The sequence below is a fragment of the Natator depressus genome, chromosome 3, assembly GCF_965152275.1.
Source record: "Natator depressus isolate rNatDep1 chromosome 3, rNatDep2.hap1, whole genome shotgun sequence".
In the NCBI taxonomy this organism is placed as follows: domain Eukaryota; kingdom Metazoa; phylum Chordata; order Testudines; family Cheloniidae; genus Natator; species Natator depressus.
The window spans coordinates 166,432,119-166,459,352 of NC_134236.1; the positions used below are offsets into that span (position 1 = coordinate 166,432,119).

A 27,234-nucleotide genomic window follows, 5' to 3' on the forward strand; every position below is an offset into this window, starting at 1 on the left:
AGCTGCAAGCTAGGGAATAGAGTAGGGCAGAGGTTCTTAAACTTCATTGCTCCACCACCCCCTTCTGACAACAAAAATTACTACATGACCCCAGGTAGGGGTACTGTAGCCTGAGCCCTGCCACCCTGGATGGTGTGGGAGGGGGGCAAAGCCTGAGCCCCACCACCACAGGCAGAGGGGGGCAGCCAAAGCCCAAGGGCTTCATCCCTGGGCAGGGGACCTATAACCTGAGCCCCACCATGCCAGCCCTGGAGACCCCATTAAAACAGGGTTGTGACCCACTTTGAGAACTGCTGGAATAGGGAATATTTTGACAGCTGTTCCAGAGCAATGAGCTCAGCTCCTCTCCTATACCTGTAGTCTGACACCTGCAGCCAAGCTCTTCCAGTTTCAATCACATTTCATCTGCATAATGCAAGCCCATGCCCTGAGTTAAATATTTTCTTAAATGGCCAACGCCGGCAGTGCAACCCAAACCCTGTTTACCTTAGCATGACACTGGATAGGTCATTGATGTACCACAACCACTTGAAGAAGACATCAGCCAAAGTTAGCCCTTGGAACAACTTGCTCAGAAAACTGGCCAGCTCAACCTGGGATGTGAGCGCCCAGACGCTTAGAACATCAGCCCTTGTCCTCTGCTATTCAACAGTAGAGTACTGTGCTTGTGTCTGGTGTTGCTTGTTTCAGAAGGCTGCTTGATGTAAAACTTAAAAGCTATGCGCATTGTTACTGGGACTTTACGTGCAACTCTGTTGCCATAGCTGCCAATACTTAGTAACATACCACCATCTCATATTCACTGTGGGGGGCTCCTGGCCAAGATCAGTGAGAACAGCAACTTGCCTCTGTACTCAGACCTCTCCAACCACCTCCAACTCTTTGCACGTCTTATAGACGCCCTTTCTGGTCACTTATGCCACCACAGGACATGACTGTGGAATCTGCTTGGCATAAAAAGTGGGCAGTGCTGACTCACGCTCTTGTCACTGAACCAACCACCTGCCCACCTGGTTTTGACCAAGGCACCTGTGGTCATTCCTGAACTGGTTTTGCACAGGACTGGGTAATTGGGTGGCCAATCTCTTCAAATGGTGTTTCTGTAACGACCCACGATGTGGTCAACTTCAGACTGTTGCATATCCTTGATGAGTGCCTGCTGACTAACTTTGACTGCGGGCTCCCGGTTCTTCACCAGGCTGGTGACAATGCTATCAAATGGCTAGGTACACTGTGCATGGCCTGAGAGACCATGGAGTAAGAACTCACAACATCTTAGAACCCATTTTACCAAGGGAATATTTACTAGGATTATCCCCTACTGGTTTTGGCTTTAGAAGATTTAAACTTCCACCTGAATAGCACCAACGACCTGTGCTTTCCCATCTCACTCGGATGAAATCTAAAGATCCTGTCCGAGCTATTTCCAAAGAGATGTGAAAAGATAATTGGTTTGTTTTCTAATAAGCCTCAAGATGCAACACCACTATCTGGGATGCTTTTGCCAGTTTGTTCAAGTGTTCCTGTAGGCTATTTTTGGAAATAAGTCTTTAGAAAAAGATATTTATGTTGGGAAACTGACTGCCAACAGATTTTCCTGCACTATTTGTATTCTGACCAACATTAAATTGTTTAAAAAATACATTTAAAATATGTAATTTATGCAGGCTCTTGTAGGCTGGAGGTCTCCTTTAATACCAGCTCAAGTCTGCCTTACCTAAAAATAAACCTCCACAAAAATCAGGGAATTCCAGACCAAAGTAACAAAAACAAAAAGAGGTTAAGGAAACCAAAAAGGTATTTACTTGTATCAAAGAGAGTACTCAGCCAAAAACAACGGGGGAAAGAAAGGATCATGAAACACACTACAGATTAGTAATGGGAGGAGAGGAATCAAAGTAAAATGTCAGGGGTTTGCTATCACAGCACACTATAATCTATCATATGCATTAAAAATTCAACCCACCTAATGAAAATTAATCTGCCTGTGTCCTATTCCAGAATGAGTGAGAGCCAGAAACGTGTTCAGTTTTTGAACAACTCAACAATATATGAACCACAGAAATAGTGTGTAATGCTTCAGGGGCCAGGACTGGGGGGGTGAGTGGAAGGGAGATACATAGCTCATTCAACAAGGACGTAAATGAAATGCAACTGCACCCACAGTTACCTCTCTAGCTGAAGTGGAACTCTGACTCAATGAAGGGAATAGGCAGGGAACATGACACACATACTGTACTATTTTGATTCTGCAGTATTAAAGTTAATTGTGAAAAGATCAGGAAAGACCTGCTTTGCATAACAGACAGTGAAATGATGTAACAGCAGTTGCATTGCATCTTTATAACAAACACACAATGAATTAAGGAAAGGATGAAAATCAAGTAACTAAATACAAGCCATGATAAGTTTTCTAGCAAGTCATTCATTGGTTAAGAAATGGTAACACTTCAACAATCACATGCCTAGCTAAAATTGTTATAGTTACTGGGTAAGGGTGGAAATACCTTTTTTAGAGCAGTAACTCCAGCAGTTCTGTTTTCAAGTCCCATATAAAGCCTCCCTAACTTCAGCCACATGGAGGCAACGTTCAGAGAGTATAAAGGATAATGCTTACTGCAAAAGAAAAACTTGGCTTAATCAGATCATGCAAAAAATTTCCACAATATTTCCCCACAACCCCTCTCCCTGGCTCTAGGTGTGAGAAGCTGGTTCCTTCTCCCTGCCCATTCAATCCTTGCACTCTCTGCTGTGGCTGCCATGAGTTAGTATCTATTGTTTGTGGGATGTGGACACAACTGAGAATTGGACTGAGACCACAACGTTCATTTCACCCACCCCAGGCCTCTGAACAGCCATCAGGTGGCAGTGACTTGCAGTCACTGGATTTAATCTGGCCAACAAAAAGGGTGAAAAAGCTCTGTATCATTACCAATTCCCAGAGCCACCCCCACTCCTAAGCACCAAGGATTCTTTGTATTCCAAAGGCACGCAGTCAGCATTGTGTGTACGTGGGTGACGGAGGGGGTGTACAGAACCCATATTTGGAATGCAGCTCTACAGTTGCAGCAAACTAAACTGCAGGAGCTGGGTTCAGCCGCTGACCTGGCATGCCAGTCTCTGAGCCAGTGGAAGCTGGGCAAGTCACAAGGATGATAAATACTATTCAGCCCCCGGGGAGAAAGAGAGAGAGCCAGCACAATCGCAGCTCCCTGCCAGCTGATCTATGACTTTACACTGGCATCCAAAGGGAAAGGTTCACTTGCACTCCCTCAGCTGGAGAGCAAATTACACCTTTCGATGAGAATTTCCTGGGGAGACCTGTGGCAGGGTCAGTCCCATGCATAATGTACTATCTGTAACAAACTAGGGAAGCATGGCCCAGAAAAGAAATCAAACAAGGGAGATTCTTTGTTTTCCTCTCAAAGGTAACATCTGGGTGGCTCTAGCTGGGCTGGGCTGCGCTACCCTGTCCCGATGCAAGAGCCTGGAGTTTGCACATTCTCTCAGGCTCAGACGCCAAGGGAGAGGTAGCCAAGAACATCAAGGACTTGACAAGCTCAGAATGGGAATCAGGAGAAGCAGAGTTCAAGCTCCCTCTGCTGCCCAGTCCATTCAATGGGAAAAAAGAGCCTTGTTGTAGCCATTTACCACGGGGGGTGATGAATGAAATGAACCAACAGGACGACTGGAATCTCTATTAACATGCAAGGGCCAGGATATTAGCTACAGTATTCAGACAGGGGTAAGATTAAAAAATTACTCTTAGGCAAACTATCAATACAATATTAGAGATTACCACATGTTTCATTAACTAGGCAAGATTAGTACAGGCACCAATATAAGGAAACACAGCTGGGAGTGTAAATAGGTCCTGCAATTCTGTGGCAGGAATTTGCAAAAAGCCAAGTATTGTTAATACCCTGGCCCTATTCTGATCAAGTAAACACTGACAATCTGGTCCTGCATCTCCTTCTAAACAGGCCATGAACATTCACTACTGTACAGTGCATCTCTATACAACGTGCAATCAGATTAATGATGCCTGCCCATATGTTTTGTTTAAACATGTGTTCAACTTACTGCATTATATAATTAAAAATAAAAGCTCTTAAATTTACCTGTATGGTTTGATAATTTTTTCCCCATAGCGCAATGCACCATCCCAGTCTTGCATGTACAGACAGACTCCCATGGCCTGATACATCATATGCAGCATATAAACATTACTATCTTCAAACACGGAGCCCATCTTGTCCAGACTAAGCTCACAAACCTCCAGTAATTCACTAGGGGGTACAGTGGAGTCAAGGAACACATTACATGAGTGGTTTCCAACTACATACCTGTGTTATACAGCTTGAGGATACCCACCTTATGGTTGTCCAGTAAAGAATGGTTTTGAGAAGCTTTTCTTTGAGTACAGCTCTTCTTTGAAAATGGGACTATTAAAAAATGGCATCAAGGGGTTCCTGGTCTCAGCAACTCCAGATCAAGTGTGCTCAGTTTGCATGTTTCCCTCCCCCCACCCCACCCCACCCCACCCCTTAATTGTCAGACCTGCAAACCCAGCTTTAAGTCCTGAGTGGTTTTCTTGCACCAGCACTGGTGCACTTTGTGGGTGGGGGGGCGGTGCAGTGCAGCGCAGCGTGGCGGCAGGGGCTAGTGAAGAGTGGAATTTTCCACAACTGTTGCAGAATTCCCCATGTACTTCCTATAAAATTGAGGGAAGACCAGAAATGACAGGTAAATACCATTGAATAGTGAGGTGGGGCATGAGGGGTGGTCTTGTATAACATTTGTAGATTATGGAATTTAAACTGTTTCCTTTAAAAATTACTCTTGGAATGCTCAGAAGGGTGTGTGCAATTCCAGAGCTCTTCAAAGTGTTCTGCAAACACTAATCCTCACAATGCCCCTGGGAAGGAAACAAGTACTGTCTTACTCCTTGGATGAACCGGAGCACGGAAAGGTGATGCAGCAAGAGCCAGGATTAGAACACTGGAGTTCGTGGGGTATGCTCAGTCCACTAGACCACACTGCCTCTCTACAGAATAGAGGCTTTCATGTCACACGTCAATGAAAAACCTGTGCAGTGCCAAAATAGTTCCCACCAACTATCGTTAAAAATAAGGTCTACGGATGAAATCCTGGCTCCACTAAAGTCAATGGGAGTTTTACCATTGACGTCAGTGAGGCCAAGGCTTCACTCTAGATGTCTCCAATCACAAGTTCTGGGTGATTTAGGGACAGAGTAGCACTCAACCCCAAATCCTTGGTGTTCATCTAATCGTGAAATTGAGACCATTGCTTCTTCAGTTGCTGTTATCCACTTCAACAGGAATACCTGTGTGTTGCCATGGAGAAGGGTCCAGAAGTAGCACGGGCTCTTTGTGAAATGGTGAGTCTTCTGGAGGCAGAAGAAGAAATAACTTCTGTCACTCACTGTAGAGCAGTGCCATGAAAAATCTTATGTAGAGGATGTGAAAGCACTTATGGGAGAGATGTTGAAATAGGAGGTGTAACTATATGCCCTTGTGGCCAGATGCAGTTTGTAGTCCCCCATGCCATGTGTCCCAAACCTTTTCTCAGCCTTGATGCAGGGATGGGGAATTTGTACATGAGCAATTCTGCAACAATTGTAGAAAATTCCACTCTTAGTGTACCATTAGATGATCTAGGGACCGAATGGCTAGGCAGCAGTCCTGCAGAAAGGGACCTAGGGGTTACAGTGGACGAGAAGCTGGATATGAGTCAACAGTGTGCCCTTGTTGCAAAGAAGGCTAACGGCATTTTGGACTGTGTAAGTAGGGGCATTGCCAGCAGATATAGAGGGGAATGATCACGTCCCTCTTCGACATTGGTGAGGCCACATCTGGAGTACTGTGTCCAGTTCTGGGCCCCACACTAAAAGAAAGATGTGAAAAAATTGGAAAGCATCCAGCGGAGGGCTACAAAAAGATTAGGGGACTGGAACACATGACTTATGAGGAGAGGCTGAGGGAACTAGGATTGTTTAGTCTGCAGAGAGACGAATGAGAGGGGATTTGATAGTTGCTTTCAACTACCTGAAAGGGGGTTCCAAAGAGGATGGATCTAGACTGTTCTCAGTGGTAGCAGATGACAGAACAAGGAGTAATGGTCTCAAGTTGCAGCAGGGGAGGTTTAGGTTGGATATAAGGAAAAACTTTTTCACTAGGAGGGTGGTGAAACACTGGAATGCGTTACCTAGGGAGGTGGTGGAATCTCCTTCCTTAGAAGTTTTTAAGGTCAGGCTTGACAAAGCCCTGGCTGGGATGATTTAGTAGGGGTTGGTCCTGCTTTGAGCAGGGGGTTGGACTAGATGACTTCCTGAGGTCTCTTCCAACCCTGATATTCTATGATCTTACGTTTGGGTCTGCTCTGTGCTCCTCTCTCACCCAGGATGTCAGGTGGATGGTTAAACTGCTCAAGCAAGCTTTTTGTTTTTAAGATTAAAAATACAAACAAACCCCATCTAGTTTTAAAAGCCTTTTGAAGGGTTTTCCTCCATGGCTCTATTCCATGCTTATTTTGCACTAGCAAACGCAGATCCCAGTCACGACCAGGGAGTGGTTCTGTGCAACACATATGAAGACACAATCCCTGCCCTGAAGAGTTTACAATGTAATCATCAGTGGGAACAGTTTTCTGTGGGCCACACCTATCGCCTCTGCTGCAAAACCAGGCTCAGCATGCAGGGTGGGACGCTCAGCTCAGTTTTATTTTTACAGGTGCTTGCAGCTGCTGCTCTGCAGAGGTGCTGCAACCCCCGGTGTTGCACAAGAACAGAGACCCCCTGATTAAGGCCTTGTAGCCACTCCTTCCAACGTTTAAAATCAAGACTATTCTATCATTAAATCTTCATGGCCCTTGACATCACTGAGTTCAGCTAGGGAGACCCTTTAACATCAACCACTGGCCCCTACTACATCCCCATCCACTGATTCTGGTGTCAAGTCCCCAGATATTCTCAAGGGCTAAATTGTCACATGTCAAATCAGGGCAGATGCAGCCAGAGGGCCAAATCCAGATCTAGTATAAAGGGGTGAAAGTCTACTGAGTGCACTCTGGGCTGAGGCTAGGTCAGATGTAACACTTTAAAAAAGCAACCAACATAGACTTGGCCTGGATGCCAACAGAAGGAAACTTCTGGCGGTGAGCAATTAGGCTGTACGGCTTGGCTAAGGACCATAGCCACTGAGGTCCACTGAACTGGTCCTTCACTTCAGGACAGTAAGTCCAGACTCTCTGTAAATAGTAACACTAACCTTCCTAACTGCGTTGACATTTTAAGGGTTTTTAAATCATCCTGCTGTTGGCTCAGTTCTTTATTTTTCTACCCATTATGTCTTCAAAAGTATGGGCTTCTGCACAAACACAGATTGGCCAAAAAGCCATCTAGCTCTGGGATGTGGTGGATCTACTTGAATATTTTCTACCTGTTAAAACGTACCTGACTCACGACAGGAAACATTTTCAGTTTAAAGGGAAACAAACACAAACACCACATTTTGTAAAGAGAAGGCAGCAACATAATGTTCTAACAATCCCTCTCATACACGCACGCATCCACTTCAGAGAAAACTCTCTCTTCACAAAGAGGAGAACAACACTGTCTAGTTTCTAACTGCCTTCAGAACTGCATTGTAGGAGGTAGGGGGAGTTTAAAAGGAGTGAGCCTCAGGATATCAAAAAGATTTAAAAACTTGCAAAACAAGCCATCAGGGGCAAGAGAAAGGCAAGGCAAAGGATATATTTGTAGTGTTTGGCTCTCCTGAATTCCTCAATCACATTTCGGGCATATTTGATCATGTCTTGGACAGTTTCTGCTGATGGAGGTTCACTCAGTTTGCGGATTTCCAATTTATCTTTGTCCTGAAGGAAGCACATGAGAATTACAAATGCAATCCCAAACCTCACAGGTAAAGGAACATCCACACAGTTTAAAAGCTACATAACATTAATAAAATAAAAGGCATGGTTGGAATGTTAGGCTCCCACAAAGAAACCACTGAAATCTGTAGGGGAGAAAACAGACAAAGTAAACTATTCCTCTGTAATTTTTCTCTAAACCTTCGGCTGGAATGCTCTGAGCTTGCAAACTCCTGGACGATGACTGCGTCCACAACGCAAGAGCTATCCCAAGGTGTTTTATAAATGTCACTTGTATCAGCTGGTTGCAACAACTGCGATAAGGTCTTCAACTCAGATCCATCTGTGATAGTTTCTCCACAGTGTTGGTGGGAAGCTACAAGTGGTGCAAAGTGCACCGATTCAGCAGCACCTCTGACTCCATCTCACAAGCCCCTGCCTCAGGACTCAAAACCCCCTGCTCTCTCTTGAATAGTGCTGGGCACCGTACGATAGGTGCCTCAGAAGTACCAGACTACACTAGTACAAGCCAGGATATAGTTGCTGTGGGGGATGTGGCGGCACAATGGCTTTCTCAGACACAGTGCTGGTTTGTGGGGTCAACTACAAACCAGAAAGCTATTGCTTGCTCTCGTTATCTTTGCAATGGCTTCCTCACCTAGTACAAGCGCTCCCTGAAGATTAATTGCCCCTCTGCCTCGCCAAGAAGGCTAAGAGCATGTCCCCAGTTAGACGCTATGATGCTCTCCAAGAATTTCTAAAGCTCGGAACTGCTGCCTTATGACATTGGGTTTTTAAAAGCATCTAAAGTGTGACCTCCTGGTGTCAGAAGCCTCTCGGTCTTTGCTATGTGATCTTTGAGAGGTGGGGGAAGACTGCCAGTTGTGAGTAGGTGATCGTTAGTGTGCACACTAACGAAGTGCAGATTAGCAAGGTTCTACTGTACATGCAGTGCATCTTGCAGGACTAGAACTAATCAAACTTCTCTAAATTCACCTTTCCAAATCATTTAAAATTAAAGATATACACAGCCAAATTCTGCTTTCAGTCACAGTAGAGATTTCACAGATCTTAAGGCCAGAGAGACCATTATGATCTAGTCTCACCTGCGTAACACAAGACACAGAATTTCAACCAGTCTGGCCCCAGTGCGTAGGTATAACAGCTGATTTTGTCCACTGTTCTGCATTTGCTTGATCCGCTCATCTGACATCACCCTCCTTTGTCAATACACCAAAAAAGAGTTTTCCAGTATTGACTTTACACAGATTTGTGAAGTGTAGTAACTGGACATACCGTCAGTTACTAAACCACTTCAAAATAGGAAGTTTCACTGCTTATTTGACACAAGTTTTCTGAATTCCCATAATAAAAACCCAGACACTTTAGGCTCACCAAGAAACTTAATTCAATGGAAAATGAATCCTATTCCATACTTCCCTTTCATGTCCTTTTGACTGTAGATATTTCCATAAGAGGTAGAGTGACAGGTTGTTTTGTGAGTGGTACATTGTTAAATGTTATGGGTGAAATCGCTGCTCCACTGATGCCAGTGGCAAAAACTCCCATTGACCTCAACAGGGGCAGGATTTCACCCTATATTTATATTTTAAGAAAACTGAGTGTGATGGTCATGGAGTTCCTATATAATAATCTAAGAATAACTAGGTAGCATATCAGTAATGAGAAACCAATATATGCTGGGGGTTGTGGAATATTTATTATATGTCTGAAATGCTTAAAATCAGTGGGAACTACAGCAAGAACAAGCAGGAAAGCAACACAATGGTCCCCGATAAGAATATCCAGGCACACCTTTGAAAGACAACAGAGGAAGCGATTAGTTTCAAGGATCCTACATCCTGTCTCCAAGGAAGAAGCAAGTTTTATTTTGCCAGGCTGGGAACCTGGAGATCAAAAGGACTAAGCAGCTTTGAAAGAACATTCTCTCTCAGGGAAGTGTGGGGGTGCAGGAGGAGGATGGTTTGTGAATTATGGGAACAGACTTCACTAATGAGACTCTCAGGAGAGGTGTCAGCAGCAACTGACACCACCTTGTACAAAGACCCAGCTCAAGCAGCCTAGGTCAGTCCTGGACCGGGCAACAGGGGCATAAATCCAATCAGCAAGAAAGAGAGGCCAAGTCCATAAACATCACATAAAGGAGTAAAAAAAACCTTTGGTCCTTAAGGCTCCCATCTCCAGCTACCTCCCTTGTACTTCCAGGAGGGAAGTAGTCTCTCAGAGGCAGGCAGGCACTAGCTCCTCTAACAGAGAGTTATTACTCCCTTGAAGTCTTGAGCTCTTCTACCTGGTCTCTTCCTCCCTCTTTATACTTGGGTTTGCCCTCATTAGCTACACCAGCTGGGGCCTTCTCTCTCCCTAATTGAGATTTCTCGCAGCTGTGGTAGAGTGGGACTGTGTCTGCAGGCAGGCAGGCTTCTCACCCCCTGCCTGCCTTTCTTTTGTGTAGGATTGTAGACCCCACCTCACAAGGGGTCCATAAGCATCTTAGACCTACAGGATCCCTATGTTGAAAATAGTTAGATACTTGGTAAACTAGACATGAGTATCGTTTGTTTTACTGTTTTAAGACCTGTTTTTTCTTAATGCTTTTGTCATATTAAATACGTTGCTTTAAGGAGACGTCGGTCACTGGTTACCACTGTTTTTGCCTGAGAGAGAACAGAGCTGCAGGTGCTGGGCACAAGTCAGTCCTGCCGAATAATCATGGTTGATCACAGATCAGATACTGGGCTGCAGGCCCCTGAGTGGGAGAACTGTGTAATTTCACCCTCAGAAAGCTGAGAGCTACAGGCGAGAGACCTGAAAGAGGGTGTACTCAAAGAAATCAAGAGGGGTCAGAGGGGCAGTCAGCCTGGTAATTGCGACATATTTCCTACTAAAATAAAGCCATCTATATATAGGTCTTTGGTTAATTTGTACAGTTAACTGTAACCTACAGTATGTAACAAATCAATTATTTTTTCTGCCTAACAAGACAAAGATCAATTTCTTTTTAATAAAGAGCTTTTATTGAAACCTTGTTCCTACAGCTACCATCACAATGCCTTTTTTCTCAGACTACATATAGCAAGGGTAACACACAAGGTCATGGAAATGATACAAAAGTTGCCCATCTGATAGATAGTGCCACACATGGATTGTCACATTAAAGCTGATCTGCTGCACAAGTACAAGAACTCAGTTAAGCAGAGATTTGTTTGCTGAAAATCCCCAATTACCAGGCTGTGGGAGCCATTCAGCACAGAATTAGGTTTTAATTAACTCTTTTAACTGCACTCTTTGAAGTCAGTGGCAAGCCAGGATTGACATCGATGGGTTCATGATCAAGCCCTAAGTTCCCCCTGTGAAATCCTTGCGGTACTTCTTGGTTCACAGAAGAAAGACCAGAATTAATCAATCATTCAGTACATCGCTGGTATCATGAACTGCAGTGAGATGTCTGATATTTGTAAAGCTGCATCCTGGGATACCTTCGGAAAGCCAGGAAGAACCAAGAGAATTTCACAATATGCGGGGGAGGAAGGAAAGAATACCAAAGTCAGAAAAAAACTGATTTCTGTGCCAAATGCCCCATACATCCCGTTTGTGGAGACACTCAGTACAAAAACCCGGGTCTAACAGTTTTCATATTACCTTTAAGCAAGTACCTACTAGGATATTCCATGATACTTTATGGTTATAGTGGAGAGAAAGGGAATGAGAGAAGGTCTCAGACAGAAAGCACTCCCTACATTCCAAATCTGATTAGTCAGATAGAAAACAGCATGAAAGCCTCTGGTATGTGGGTAGGTCATCAGGAACATATTTCTATACCCTGGTTATATTACCTTTTCTTTAGTAATGCATTCCCTGCAGTCACAGGTGAAGAAATAGGAGTCTCTTAACCGATCATTTCTATCTTCTGTAGGGTACAACAGATCAATATAACTGGTAAAAATCTAGAGGAAAAACATACCAAATCAATAAAAAAAAAAGTATGTAACAAAGTAAGTGCACCCATAATAAACACCACATACACACAATCCATATATTTCAAATATCTAATATAATCAGACCACCATATACCTGTACAACAGAGGTGGGCAAACTACGGCCCGCAGGCCACATCCCTCTCCCGCTGTCCCCCTTCCCCCGCAGCCTCAGCAAGCCACGCCACGCTCTGGGCAGCTGGGCAGCGCAGTTGCAGAGCCGCGGCCTGACCCGGTGCTCCGGCACCTGCCACCGGTGCTCCAGGCAGCGCAGTAAGGGGGCAGGGAGCAGGGGGAGTTGGATAGAGGGCAGGGGATATAGGGGTGGTGATCAGGAGCTAGAGGTGTGGATAGGGGTCGGGGCGGTCAGGGGACAGGGAGCAGGGGGTCATGGATGGGACAGGAGTCCTGGGGGAGCTGTCATGGGACGAGAAGTGGGGGGGGGGGGAAAGAGAGGGGTCGGATAGGAGGTGGGGGCTGGGCCACGCCTGGCTGTTTGGGGAGAGACAGCCTCCCCTAACCAGCCCTCCATACAATTTTGGAAACCCGATGTGGCCCTCAGGCCAAAAAGTTTACCCGCCCCTGCTGTACAACATATCACATCCCTACAATCACATCACTTGTCCACTAATCCCACCTCCCAGGGATTAATTCTTACATTCAAAACTTCTCAGCAGCTCCAATCAGTCACTATTTCATTAATTCAACCTGCCAGAGAAATGCTTCCTCCTTCTAAGGGTGGAATTTCCCCTCTGACTGAGGCTCAGGACCCGCAAGATTCTGGACGGGGCAAGAGAGCTTTTCTGTACCTAAATATGTCATGGCTTTAAGTGTGCCATCTTGGGCTCCTGCCAGGCTAGAAACTGGGGCCTAAGTGTTTAGTGATTTGGGGTGTCCAACTTGAGAAACCTTCAAGGGGCCTGACTGTCAGAGGCTAGGTGCTCTGCTCTTTCTGAAAATCAGGTCCCTTTATGGTGTCTCCAGTTGGGCACCCAGAATCACTAGCAGCTTTGGAAAATTTAGGACAGAGCTTTAATTTATTGGGGAGACTTCCACTTTCCAAAAGGGAGCCAGTGCTTCAGTTCTGAAAGGGTATTTTAAAAAAAAAAATCAGAATGTAAAGCAGTGATATTTTTAAGTACAAAAAAATTATTATATGTCATTTTACAGGCATTTCTCATTCATTAGTTTTAGTTTTAATTACCCTCTCCCTCTGAGCCCTGCACAATGGAACTCTTGGCAACTAACTAAACTGTTTTGTGTTTTAAAATGGTATCCTCCTAAGAAACATCCTAAATACACAGCACAGTTGACCATGTTATCAGTGAAGAGCAAAAAAATAAGCGAGAAATAAGGAAGTTGAACCAAGTCTTAAAATGCTGTGCTAATCTGATATAGTCTTTTCTGGTCTGTTACCCTCTCTTAACAGCAATCAATTTCACTCAGTAGTTATACTTGTTTTTATTCTATGCTGGCACTCAATTTATTTCCCCAGGCACAAAACACACAAGATGCAGGAGCTGTATGTGGAAACGGACCGTTTTCTGATGCAATGGCTACACTGAACCAGAAGATGGAGACACAGGCCACGTGACTGTAGTACACAAGCAAAGTGATTCATTCCAACACACTTTGTCCACACACTGCACATTTTTTAAATGATAAAAGACCAATTATGGGATACAAGATTCCAGTTTTGGGAATTTTCTACCAAAGGGCCAGCAATTGTCTTGTAAATAACAGTCCAGCTTTAAAAGTAAAGGGGTCAAGAGATGTGTTATAGTTCTCATTTTAACCCCACAAACAGTAAATCCATTATAAAAAGATACTATGTCCAGGATGTCACAATAAATAGCCACCTTGTAATTATCTCACGTGAATTAATTAAACTTTGTTTGCAATGTGTGCTGCTGTTACTGTGACCAACTCCCCTACTCAGAATGAGGAGTCATCATACACCTGGGTTGTCCCATTACTCAGGCAAGTAACTCTTTACCCATCGCCAGTAAGGAGTGTTCACAGTCCGACCCCAAACAGCTTTCCTCCTCTTAGTGACTTCAGTCACATTATTTTCATTACACTTAAATAAAAAAGCCAAAGCAAATAAATAAATAAATAAAATAAATAGACAGACAATTGCTACCAAAATTAACCTCAAACTTATTTTAACATGATTAACCTTTATCATTCATATGCCATTATCGAGGGTCTAACAGTGAAATCCTACACAAACTCCATCATTATTTAGCAAATGCACCATTGCTGTCACTCAAGATTATGGTTGAGCACCTCCCCCCACCCTGCCCAAGATAAATTTAACAGATATAGGTGGTCTTTGCTGATGAAGACACATTGTTAAAGATCAGTGACTGACCCAGATGGGCTGGACGCAACCTAAAAGGCCTAGTTCTAGTCAGGGGAAATTCAATCTAGCCTTCATTGACAGTCTTGCCCCCCCGGGGTCATAGAGGTCAAAATAACGTCATTCTTTCACAGCATGGTCCTGTTTTATCCAGTCTGGTATGGATGAGTTCCATGTTATGCGATCGCTCTGTCCAGACAGAAATAGGATAGCAGAGAAGTGATCAGTCCCCCTTTTACTTGGTCTTGTTCTGTCTAACTCCACATCTTCCTTACAATACTATTATATTGGTAATGGTAATCATTACAGTAATAATAATAGTTTACATTCATTTGACCCTTTTCATATGGGAATCTCAAAGCATCAGCTAAACATCAATAACTCAAGCCTCAAGGCTAGCTACTTACACCCATTTTACAGATAGAGAAAGTGAGGCACAGAGGGGTCAGGTTCCTCCGTTGAACTGGTGGCAGAGATCCAATGCCCTGCCTCCCATTCCCCTGCTCTAACCACCAAAAAGACACTGTCTCCCCTTGCCCCACCCCTGATTTTTTTTTTTTTAAAGTGAGTTTTCAGAACTGATTGAAAGACAAGAGACATGAGGAAGAGGCTTCCATTTTAACTGGAGCAACGCTTGACAAGCCAAGTCCACTCCCACTTTACCACATGCATGCCCACACACCACTGCATTTACACTCTCATGATATGCATTTACCTCATCTCCAGGTTCAATCTCTTGAACAGCTCGGACTTCAGCTAAGGTCCCTTTGTAGGTTACAATCACATTTGGGCAACAACTATGGTTCATCAGTGCAACACTGTAAAAGCAAAAGAGCAATTTTTGTGTCTGAAAGCAAAAAGCATCACTTCAGCATCCAATAGCTCAAGTCACTTTGCTCTGCAAGATGTGTCTCAGCTAAAAACATAGGTAACCTTAGGAAAGGCTATAGTATTGTTATTATAAAATTACAATCAACTGACTTGCTAATGAATAGGGTAGGATCAGACAAATTGTCCTTCCATCCCTTGTTGTGCAGCGTGCCAAATGCTAGTGTGTAGCTGCTGTCCAAAGGTGACTACATTACAGTGGTATGTATAATGGGAGCAGGCCTTGTAAAGTCAATGGCAAGTCTCAGTGGGACCAGAGCCAGGCTCATAGCTTGAGAAGTGCCTGGGGAATCCCTTGGGGAAGAGGAACACTGAGTATTATTATACTTGAAAGCAATGCAGACAGAAACTTAGTACACAAAAAGCCACTTGTTTGCACTGGAGTCCGAGACCAATAGTAAAACTTTTATCAACTTCACAGAGAGCAAAAGCAGGCCCCAAGTCTAAAAAAAAAAATTATTATTTTTCAGTTATGCACACAAAAAGTGTGCAAAAAAATCTTAACCGCTGGGGAAAAGTATGTCCCCCAGCACTCTGGGCTCTGAAAAAATTCAGTTTGTCTGTTTTATTAGACACAGTAGCTAAAATACCTTCTTTAACCCCACCCCTCACCCCCAAAATAATAATTGCATCTTTGGTCAGAGATCAAGGAGAAATCTTAGCTCAAAGGTATAACTGCTAAATTCGAAAGGCCTAATTCACAGAGTTGCTGAGCACACTCAGACAGAAAGGATGGTCTTACAGTTAAGGTACTGGACTGGCACTCAAAAGCTCTAAGTTCAATTCCCTGTTCTGCCATAGATTGCCTCTGTGACCTTGGGTAAGTCACTTAATCTCTCTGTACCATAGCTCCCCATCTGTAATAGGACAACAGCATCACTGCCTGTCTCTCACCCTTTGCCTTGTCTTTTTAGAGAGTGTAAGCTCTTTGGAGGAAGGACTGTCTTATTCTGTTTATGTACAACATAAACTGCACTTAGCACAATGGCACCCGGACTTCAGTTGGGGACTCTAAATGTTACAGTAATACAACCAACCACCACCCTGTGGCTCCCACTGATGTCGATGGAAGCATGTGCCCAGAAAACTCAGATTAAGCAATGCCTTCAATATGGGCTTATAGTCATCTCCTTAGCTATATTGTGAGCAGCAAGAGGGGAATTTGCATACCAACTCCCTTGAAGGGAGCACCTTTCTTCCTCTTGAGCACTAGAAAGGCTCCTATTCCACGAACAGCACTTTAATAACATCTGTGATTTATTTCTAGAGCTGACAGAGTTTGTACATAATTTTTCACTGTCATGGCAACATAACACATCACACTGTTAAAACATCAGAGGAGGAGGTTGGAGGGATGTATGAAGGAGATCTGCTACTTAAAAAGGAACAAAGCTAGGGAGATGGCGCTGAACAAAGTCTAATCACTTGGTCAGAGAGCACCAGGTTAAGGATTCCACCAAACTAAAAACAAAATGGAAAGATTTTATGGGGGAAGTCATCTATGCAACTATTTTCAATTTCTTTTGATCACTAGAAGCCCACTGGTTCATATCAATCTAGATGTGGTTCACACCCTGAGTTTCATGGCTTCAAAACAAACTGAAAGAGTAACTCTGCTGAAATTAAGTTTTTAAATAAAAATGTCTAAAATCATGAACTGGTTCACAGCCACTTGAAACTTTACCCTTATCAAAAGGTAGGTGGACCCTCTTGAACTCTTTGGCAAAGATGGCCTGACTTTTGGGTTTCCAACAAAAGCAGGGGAAACTTCATTATAAAAAGTTTGCCCAACTCCATTGCACAGTACTATACATGTCCCTCTATGTACACTAGACAGTTCTTTGAAGCCACTGTGCTACAACTCCAGTATCTTGGAGTATTTCATTAGAGACAGAATCATAACCATGGGTTAATTCAATTTACCATGTCTGTAACATGTATCGGGGCTTTTTTTTAAAAAAAAAAAATTTATTGTTTAAAAAATAAAATTCAACTTACTCAGGAAATATTGCTGATCCCAAGTGAGACAGTTCTTCATCTTCAATTGTGAAGCCATTACAATTAACCTAAGGAAAAGAGAGAGTGATTAGCTTAGATCTCTGGTAATCATAATCTTCTGGTTTAATATTCCATGTTTACATACTATATTCCTCTGGCTATAAGGGACCACACTGAGCAGTAAATTGAAGTAATCTGGTAGCAATTCTGTTTATTCTTAGTCGGTATTTATTACAGAGCTACTGGTGTTCAGAGTCCTCATGTTGAGGAGTTTACAGTCTTTTAGGCAGACTAAATGTAAAGGATAAAGACTCATGCACCAGAGTAGGATCAGACCACAACACAGAACATCAGCATTTGGATAGCCAAGGACAGGACATGAGGCTTAAGAAGAGTTTGGAAGAAGGAGGGACAGGTTGCCTGTATAGAGCGAGACTATTCCAAACAGAGAGGACATTGTGAAACAAGGCACAAAGTTGAGAAGTGGCAGAGGAGAGAAAAGGCCAGTCCTGCTTCAAATGGAAATTTAACTACAGACGTCAATGGGACCAGGATCTGGCCCAGAGGAATGCTAACAAGAGAGGACTGGACAGAGCTATGTGCACAAAGAAAAGGGAGGGTGAACAAAACCAGACAGACAGTGAAGGGCCTGTGCAGTGCCTTGAATATGACACACAGGGCCTGGCACAGTGGGGTGCAACCTGGTCAAGGCCTCAAATTGCACCTGCAGTACAAATATTTATTTATTAGTAATGGATGAAGAACTTGAATTTTGTGGAAAATAGAGCAGAAGCTAACGCTGGGAATACATGACAGTGTAGACATAGTGGGAGGGGCAGAAGCAGACAGGTTTAATTAAACTACACGGACACAGGATAAGGCCAGATATTTGTCAATACACTTGAAAGAGAGGAGTCAAGCAGGCCATAAAGCCATGTCCTGAAATCCCTACTCATGTTTTTTCTCTCATTGCTTCAATGGGAGCTTAGGGCTAGTCTACCCTACCGCACGCATCAGTACAGCTGTGCCTCTGTAGCACGTCTGGTGCAGACCCACTACGCCGACGGAAGAGCACTCTCCCATCAGCATAATTACTCCACCTCTGCGAGAGGTGGAAGCTACAGAGCGGAAGAGCATCTCCCGCCAGACATTGTGTGGTGTGGACACCGCTTTAAGTTGATGTAACTTGCACTGCTCAGGGGGTGGCTTTTTCACACCCCTGAGTGATGTAACTTACACTGACTTAAGCGGTAGCGTAGACAAGCCCTTAGTCTAAGTAAGAACTTCAGGATTTGGCCTACGACAGTCTCAGTGCCAATGCATGTGCACTAAACAACAACATTTAAAGCTGCACTTCCCGTATATGTTCACAGTCACTAAAATCCATCTCAATCCCAATCAAGTAGTTTAGTCCCCATTTTGATGACAGCTGCATTTATGCCAACAGAAAGTTAACCCCCTATACATCTCCCTGCCAGTATCGATAAGCTCTCCTTTCCATGGTGATACCAAAATGGAATGAACACAACTGTTGTCTCACAAGTGACAAAAGAAGACACAACAGACCCAGGTGCAGCCAATCAAGTATAGACTAGTAGGATTGTCAACTGCACATGAAGCCCCCTGAAAGAATCCCTCGTCTTTCCTCTTTACTGAAACTACCGGGAACATACGCCTATGCTCCACCAGCCAAACTACAGTTAGGAATGTACTTTGCAAGCAGTGTGAAACCCCACCCCCAACCCACCTCGACCATCCTTCAGATAAAGACCAATGAACTACATAAGCAGAATTCATGGTTCTAAATAAAGAGTCCTCACCAACACCACCTTCAGAATGGTAAAATAACTTCTAATGATGATTACTTGTAGTGTGGTAGTATCCAAAGGTCCCAGTCAGGATGGGGCCTCATCATGCTAGGTACTGTACAAACATCCTGCCCCAAAAGCCAACAATCAAATTTAAAACAAGACACAAAACAGGTGAACGTAAAACAGGTGGGAAGGAGGATGGGGCTAACAGCAATAAGAACATAGGGTTACATAGGCTGGTGACAGACACAAAATGTGATGGTTCCAATTGATTTGTGTTTTTTAAAGAATATATATATATACACAGATAGATAGATAGATAGATAGATAGATAGATAGATAGATAGATAGATAGATAGATAGATAGATAGATAGATAGATAGATAGATAGATAGATAGATAGATAGATAGATAGATAGATAGATAGATAGATAGATAGATAGATAGATAGATAGATAGATAGATAGATAGATAGATAGATAGATAGATAGATAGATAGATAGATAGATAGATAGATAGATATAGAGTCAGGCACCTCCAACTACCCTCAACCTATAGTCATCAGTAGGTGGCTCTTTCTTGTAAGCATCATAGCAGAAATGGGTCAGGAGAAGGGATTTGAAGGATAAGAGGTTAGTCGGTTAGAGTTTAATTCAGGGAGAGCGTTCCATGTGTAAAGGGAAGTTTGTGAAACTTGAATGGCATTCAAGGCTGGCATCAGTGATACAACAGAGGATAAGAGACTAGAGCAGGGAAGAAAGGTGGGGGCAGAGTAATGCAGACTCTAGAAGGAGGGGACAAGTCCCTTGAGCATGATGTGATCAAGAAGGGGTGTCAGGGGATGGACCTGGAGGAATGTGTAGAGCGTAACATGGACACTGTGACAGGCTAGGATGCTGATCTCATTAGCTGGGTTTTGTATGGTCAGAAGGGAGCAATGCGGATGTCAGGGATGCTGGGGAAGAGGGGTCTGCAGTACCCAAGAGCAGGAAATGAGGAGTCAGCAGCATGCAGAAAGTAGCTGAAGCAGTGGGAGCTGACAAGATTGCCCAAGAACAGAGTAGCATGGGAGAAGCGACTGTTTTAGTAAAAATCAATTAATCTTTGTGGGCTCTGGCTGCTTTCCAGCAAAATATTCAAAATCACAATAAGAATCTGGACAGGTCAGATTCCTTAAATCGAAGCAGAGGTTTGGACGCATCTCTTTCTAGATCACTTGGCAAACTGAAAAGGCTTACAAAAAAAATAGAAAGAAAACTTTTCAATCACCAAAGAAAATCAAACAAAAACAAAAAGTGAATCATGGGAAACCAGATGGCTTAGAGGATAAGTAATGGAATACGGTACTGGAACTTTCACCTGAAGTACAGCAGTTTAACCGCTAATTAAGGTAAGAATAGCAACGATGACCTCTTACTGGTAGGCACTGGCCTATACAAAAGGAGTGGGCAGTCTCAGTCCAATAGTAGGCTGTTGTCCACATCTCAAAAACCTACCACCACAGATGGCACGGCACCCTTTGTTGGAGGCTTAAACAGGGAGTCCAGACAGAAAGACAGAGTGATGCTTGGCAATTCTGGATTTAAATGTGCATTCACTTTTTTTTTTTTTTTTTTTTTAGGGGGGATGAGGGGGTGCAGGCACGAAGGTGAAATGTCACTCTTAGAGCATCACAACTATTACTGTGTCCAAAAGATACATGCAGTCTGGATATATGTGGAATTCAAGGTAAGAGAGAGGTGAAATTAAACATTTTAAGATTTCAAAATGTTATCCAAAATGATATTCTGCCTCCTTGCCACCCGTCCAGAGCAGTGATAAATGAATTACCGGATCACATGTAGAAACCGGTGCCTGGGAGAGAACACCATAGCAATGTTTTACCACTACCACCTCTGTTTGGATCCAAGGAAGGCTGTTCTCATTGCTGTCTTTTGCTTCTTTCATGAAGACTAGATTCTCACAATACCACCTACCTAAACGGATTTTATTCTAGCCAACTTACTTGTGCAAAGAGGACTACAAGGGCAGCGTTGTCAGGGTACGCTATGTGCTTTGAATAAAAGTGATGAAGCGCAGCAATGTCATTCTGAATCAGTTCTCTCTTTTCATTGTCTAGTTTATCAAGGTCTGTGGATAAAGAAGACATCCTGTTTCAATACAAAGAACTCTCTCCTGGTTAACTGCAGCCATATCTAAGTCAGAACAGGTCATAACTTGGATGGGAGACCCCCAAGGAACAGCTGTATGGAGGTACTGCAAGAAGTGGTTGTGATTGCTTCTCCTTCCAAGGCCACGTGTATACACTGGGAAAATGCATGAGATTAGAAAATGTTGGATGATGATTTTTTATTAACAAGAGATTTAAACACAATACCCCTTACTGAGAACAAGAACAGTAGTGTTTAAAACATGTTAGCTGATGGTTAACTTAGCCCTAGGGTTAACCATGGCTGTGAATATGTTCTTATACACTACTTGGCCCCGTCTACAAAAGGTGCTAAGCCACATTTAATATCTTGCTAGTGAAACATTTCCCAACATGACAGACCTTCCCCATGTAGACGTGTCCTAGTCAGTACTGAAAGTGTCCCAGTATAACACTGGAAGAGACTGTTCTGCCCCTCATCCAAAAGACAGGATCTCTAATAGCAGAGGTCCTAACCACTTGCAGTCAATGAAGGTCTCTACCATTTGCAAGGCCTGAGGCATCAGCAGTGGTGTCCTGGCATACTTGTCTGGTCCTGTCTTGGTATTTTATACCCAGTCCCACTCTTGGTTCCAGCCAAAACCCTGGGCAGCTAAGCCATCTGACATTTCGAGGTGGACTGAGCATTTTCCCAGTCCCTTCTCTGCCTGAGACACTCTTTGCTCTCACTCCAACAGAAGCAGAATGGAGTGCCTAGTTATTACCACTGTCCTCCTCCCTACTCTACACAGCAGCAGGAGTACCAAGCCACACCTGCAAAGCAAAGTAATGCTGCAATTCCCCTTTACGTCCCCAAAAATATGACAGCAGTGAAGAGAGAGACTACAGGAAAAAGAGCTGAAAATGAGGGGCACAAATGAGAGACACACATAAGAGTGGGGACAAATGAGGGGAGACACAGAATAGTGGAGACACTGAAATGGGACAATTTCGGGATGAGAACTAGGGGGAGCTCAGGTGCAAGAAAGAAAGATGAAGCCTTCCCAATGGGAATCCTATGCCATTTCTTCACTCACCCATCCCTGGGAAGAGAGAGTGAGGGCAGGGGGCAACTGCTGAAGATGCCAAAGGGGGGTGGGTAACGGGCAGCAAAGGGGGCTTCTCACCAAGACAGCCAGAAATAGAAAGGAAGCCTGCTCGGGGAGAAGGGCAGAATTGTGGTGGCAGAGCATTTCAGTGCTTTAGGAGGGCCCTGCCACAGTTTGGATAAGCATCCACTGACCCAAACCCCAACCCTTTTGAGCTTCCAAATGAGTAAGATATTTATATTAACGCAGGCTAAAATTCAGCAGAATACACAGAAAACCCTCCATGAACACCCACCCCCCCAGTTCCCACCACTAGCTTGTTTGACAACTTGTCCTCTAAATTCCTCTCAGATGTAGGCTGCTCTAGCTTGGACAAATGCCAACACTTTACCATTCCATTCCTCCAAGCAGTTCCAGTTGAGGCAGTAATCTCATTCACCTCCTGTACTAAAGCTGTTCGGCAGTCTTGCTGGGCTTGGTTAAATAACCGCCACTTCTCACTCCATCAATGACAGCATTTGTCTAGCATTTTGTCAAGGGGTTGGGAATCCTTCAGGATGAAAGGCATGTAAGCCTACAGTACTATCGCCCCATCATCTCAGACATGTGCACATCAGCTTCTTCTTATTACTATCAATACCAAGAAAGGGAGCAACACTGCAGCACCATGCAGACTATTCCAGGCTGGTTAGTTTTAACAGTTGCTCAATTTCTAACTGCCTCAAGGGCGGGGGGGTGGAAACGGTAGCCTTCCAGATAAAAGCAAGCCACTGCCTTCTCTCCTTCCTCAGATCACTTTGGAGCATTCAGGACATGGAATTTCAACACAATCACAGAGAACATGTCAAATTTGATTGGCAGTGACAGACACGGAAGTGCAGTCCAGAGGATTCTGCAATTAGCCCCATAGTCATTGTCACCATCAAACAACTGTGTTGTCTCTGATTTTATGCCTCCTGGTAACAACACCAGCTATTTTAATTTTGCAACATTACAATTCAGAAATGTCACCAGAGTGCCAGGAAAGCCATCTGATGAACACTACATAATTAATCTGTCTAAATTTTCACCCTCACTTCCCCAATCTACCAACAGAAAAAGAAATTAAAGCATTACAAAAATGTTTGGAAATGCGGTTCTTTTTTTTACTCCCTCTTCCTATAACAGAGATGCTTGGAGAAGGTTTTCATGAAGGGTAATGAAGCAATTCCTAAATGCACTATGGAAAAGAGCTCCTGTTACCTGCAAGTCTTCTCTACTTACGTGATTCAAACTCTCTTACTGCAAGCAATTTTTCTGACTGTGTTCTTTCAGGGTGGGTTTTCTAGGAACAGAAAAAGATTGCAATGACAAGAAAAAAAATGTAGAACGATCACATATTTTGTCTATCAATGCTTACATTGAACGTTTTTACCCACAAAACAAAAACATAAAACCCTCACTGTATTCAGGCTTTATAAAGGCCAATGAACAGTGATCTGGTCAAACTGACTAAACTTACAAGGCAGAAAAAAAAAGTATTGCTGTGCCAAACAAAGCAGGCGTAAACTAACTCCAATCAAATGTACATACAGAACCAGTGGAGTATTTTAAAATATGTAATTTGCTTTGTTCTAGATACCCAGAAAGCGACTAACAGCAGCAAAGCAGGCAAGAAACAGGCTTCGCTTTGAGGAAAGTGAATAAAGTCACTGTTGACAGAGTTCAAAAGCAGTGCTCTATTGTTGGCCTAAGGCCACTTCTTTGTAATCTTGGCCATTATATATGGCTTTGCAGGTGGCCCAGCAGCTGAGATTCAGGGACTACGGTTTGCATATTTAGCTTTTATATGGCATGTAGGTTCCCCCCTCCCTCAAGCACAAATTTATTCCAATGACTTTTAATCATTAAACATCTAGTTTTGTTTGTGGACCACCACTAGACTGTGCTTTAATTAAAAAACCAAACCCCCCACACACAGGCACAGAGGGAGTATGCAGGCTACCTTCCCAGCAGGCCATCAAAATCCTCTCTATATACAGTATCCAGGTTGCCCTTGTCATATATGCAGACCTCGATCGTACAAATGTGCTTCAGAGAGGATTTGTTTTTGCAGACAGAATTTAGAGCTTTGCAAAAATACATAGTGTAATAACCTTGAAACTTACATGCCCCATCTCTTCCCTGCAAACACTTCTGCTATGCCCTTCCCACCATCACAAATTCTGCATTCCAAGGAATATTGCAGGTGGAGTTAATACTACAATGTCAGAGCAAGCACACTAGCATAGCATCCTCCTATAAATAAACCTCTTTCCAAAGACCAAGGGACTGATTTTCCTTCCTCGAACACTGGTTTTACATCAGGATCACTCCATTCATTCTAACTGGATCACTCAATTACCTGTTCTGTTCATTCCCTCTGAAGCAGCTGGCATTGGCCACTGTCAGAGACAGGAGACTGGGCTAGATGGACCATTGGTCTGACCCAGTGTGGCCGTTCTTATGTAACTATTTGCATCTGTCTGAATGAGAAGAGAATCAGGACTTATGGGGTGCTTACAGAGTGAACAGTGCTATAACTATACAATGCTATACAGTAAAATCTGAAGGAAGTCTAACAAATGTGGCTGCCATTAAAAAGCCAGTGTTTGCCAACAGATACCACATGTGGTATCCATCAATTTCACCACAAACACTGAGTCTGATCCCCCTTTCACTTATGCTACTTTTGCCTTGATGCTGTGCCACTGACTTCAGTGCTCAGAGTCACATTGGTACACATGAGCAAAGAATCAGGCCCATTGTATTTAGTGAACCTATTAGTAAAATTCTCCAATCTTTGGTCTTTAGCCCACACTGCACTGGTTCTACTAAGACATCAGCTTAACACCTCTCAAAGTCTCCAACTGGATGTTATGCTGCTGTAGCCATTTCAGACGTCAGTTTTTTCAGCTGCTCACACTCAGCACTCCAGCCAATCTGTACACAGGAAACTAACATGAAGCATGCTTTGCTGGGACAGTTACTGTCGGTCAAATTTTCATTTTTTCCGGCTCTTCCGGCTCCTCGCCTCCACCCCCCTTTGAAAACACATACGTACCTCTCAAAGTCTTGTGTTCTGCTCACCTGTTTGGCAAGAATCCTCGCGGTCAGTCTCACGGTCTCTGAGGGATTCCAGTTCTGCCCAAAAACACACATGGCAGAACATTCCAGCTTGTGCATAGGCCAATCTGCTTTCTGGAAGGTTAAAAAAAAAAAAAAAAAAAGAAGAAGTGCAGTAGATAAAGAGATGAGAAAAGAGGATGCAGCGAGTCCCACGACAACCTGGAGGTCAAGTGACATGTGTTTCCTTTAGAAAAATAAAATGACACTTGCTAAATCGGAACAAAAGCTTGAGTAATTTTTAAGGGACAGTTTTCTATTTAAACATGCTCGCCAAGGATGAGTCAAGGTCATACTATCTTCATTTACTTGGTAGAAATAAAATATAAATGCAAAAGAAACAAATATGAAACACTGTTTCTAAATCGTCAATCCTTATTGTTCAGAACAAGTGTGGGAGGGGAGACTAGGTTCTCTTAATGGTTAGACTGGGTTCAATTTCCATTTAATAAATACATTGGCCCCGATTTGGACATGACCCTGGTGTAAATCAGGAGTAAGTCCTCTGAAATCTATGAGTTTGCATCAATAAAAAGACAGTGTATGTAAGATCAGAATCAGACCTATTGAATAGATTCTTCAGATTTATTTTGTTAGTTAGCAAAGTGTAATAGAATAAGCCTGGTGCTCTCCAATGCAGTAGTAGCAAGAGTAGTGGCTGAAAGAGGACGGACACCCTTTAGTTAAAATTTAATGTTACATACTTCCCTTAAATGTAATATACAGTAAAACATTTCATGCAACCATGTAATTAATCTTTTGCCATCAAGCAAAGTTATGAACAGCTGTTCTCAGGTGTCTGAGACTTTCCTGAACACTCTTTGGATGAAATGGATGCAGGCCATTAAAGCCTGCACAAAGAGATCCACATTAACAGATTTAAGTGGTACACAGGGTGTGGTTCAGGCCTCTCCTGGACTGGAGTGTATTTCACCTTATTTATATATTTAGAACGTAAATCAATGTTCAATTTTATATCACACATTTCTAACATTCACGCCCACAGGACATATAAAGTGGTAAAACACACACAATGGGTTATATTTATACATTTGTCCCTTAGTACTTAAGAGGCAATCAATCCCTATCCTCAATTAAAACACCTGAGCCAGGGGAAGGTGTGGGGTGGAGAGGAGAGAAGAGGAGAAGACAGGGGAGCATACCATAACAAGCCCCACAAATTTATGACTGAACTCAAGTCAGAACATGAAAGTCTTTTGCTGCCCCTAGAGGGATACTAATGTTGCACTCTGACACATACTCCAAAGTCACAGGACTTCAGAGAATCAGCCCTGCACTTCACTCTTGCAAAATTCCAGCATGGAGCCCATCATCACCACCTGAAGTGCCATGATAGGATTTGGAGCAACTCAATGTCCCTCAGGTAGATTGATCCATGGTTATTTAAGGCTTTATATACCAAAATAAAAGTCAGATCCACTGTCTTATCTTGATGTCTCAGGAGTTTCCATTGGAAATGACCATTTGTAATTGCCCCATACACTGAGATAAATTTTAGAGACTTGCCATAGGAGGGAACAAAGGCCCTCAGCTCACACTGGAGGCTCAACAGGGTGCAGAAGGTGCTCAGCACCTTGCTAAGTTAGGCCCATTGCCCTTAGTGTCTTTTTTTCAAATCCAAAATTGAGATTTTATGTAAAGCCTATGTGAAGCAACCCCAAGGTCTGACAGTTCTAAAAGGCGACAACAATGTAAAATTTTAAAGTATTTTACATTTTAGTTGTATTATTTTAAAAAAAAAAAAAATCTTGGATGCTCCCATTAATGCAGCAGTCACATTTTTCAAAATTTGTCCTTGGAAATACCAAATTCCTATGCACTGTGAGAGCTGGTTGGAAAATTTCTATGGGCCCTTAGTCCTTAGCCTGTGTGCAAAAATTACACA

The 27,234-nt window shown here is 43.2% G+C and overlaps 1 protein-coding gene across 1 annotated transcript in view; it reads right to left on the minus strand.

The window, feature by feature from the left end:
- SMYD2 (SET and MYND domain containing 2) overlaps positions 1-27,234 on the minus strand; it is a 41,583-nt gene that overhangs the window by 765 nt on the left and 13,584 nt on the right. The window contains exons 3-11 of the mRNA XM_074949267.1: positions 25,293-25,403; positions 23,448-23,508; positions 20,953-21,077; positions 17,137-17,204; positions 14,966-15,068; positions 11,748-11,858; positions 7,776-7,896; positions 4,122-4,296; positions 2,508-2,616 (exon numbers count right to left, since the gene is read on the minus strand). Of these exons, the coding sequence (XP_074805368.1) occupies positions 2,508-2,616; positions 4,122-4,296; positions 7,776-7,896; positions 11,748-11,858; positions 14,966-15,068; positions 17,137-17,204; positions 20,953-21,077; positions 23,448-23,508; positions 25,293-25,403 (984 nt within the window). The remainder of the gene's footprint in view (positions 1-2,507; positions 2,617-4,121; positions 4,297-7,775; positions 7,897-11,747; positions 11,859-14,965; positions 15,069-17,136; positions 17,205-20,952; positions 21,078-23,447; positions 23,509-25,292; positions 25,404-27,234) is intronic.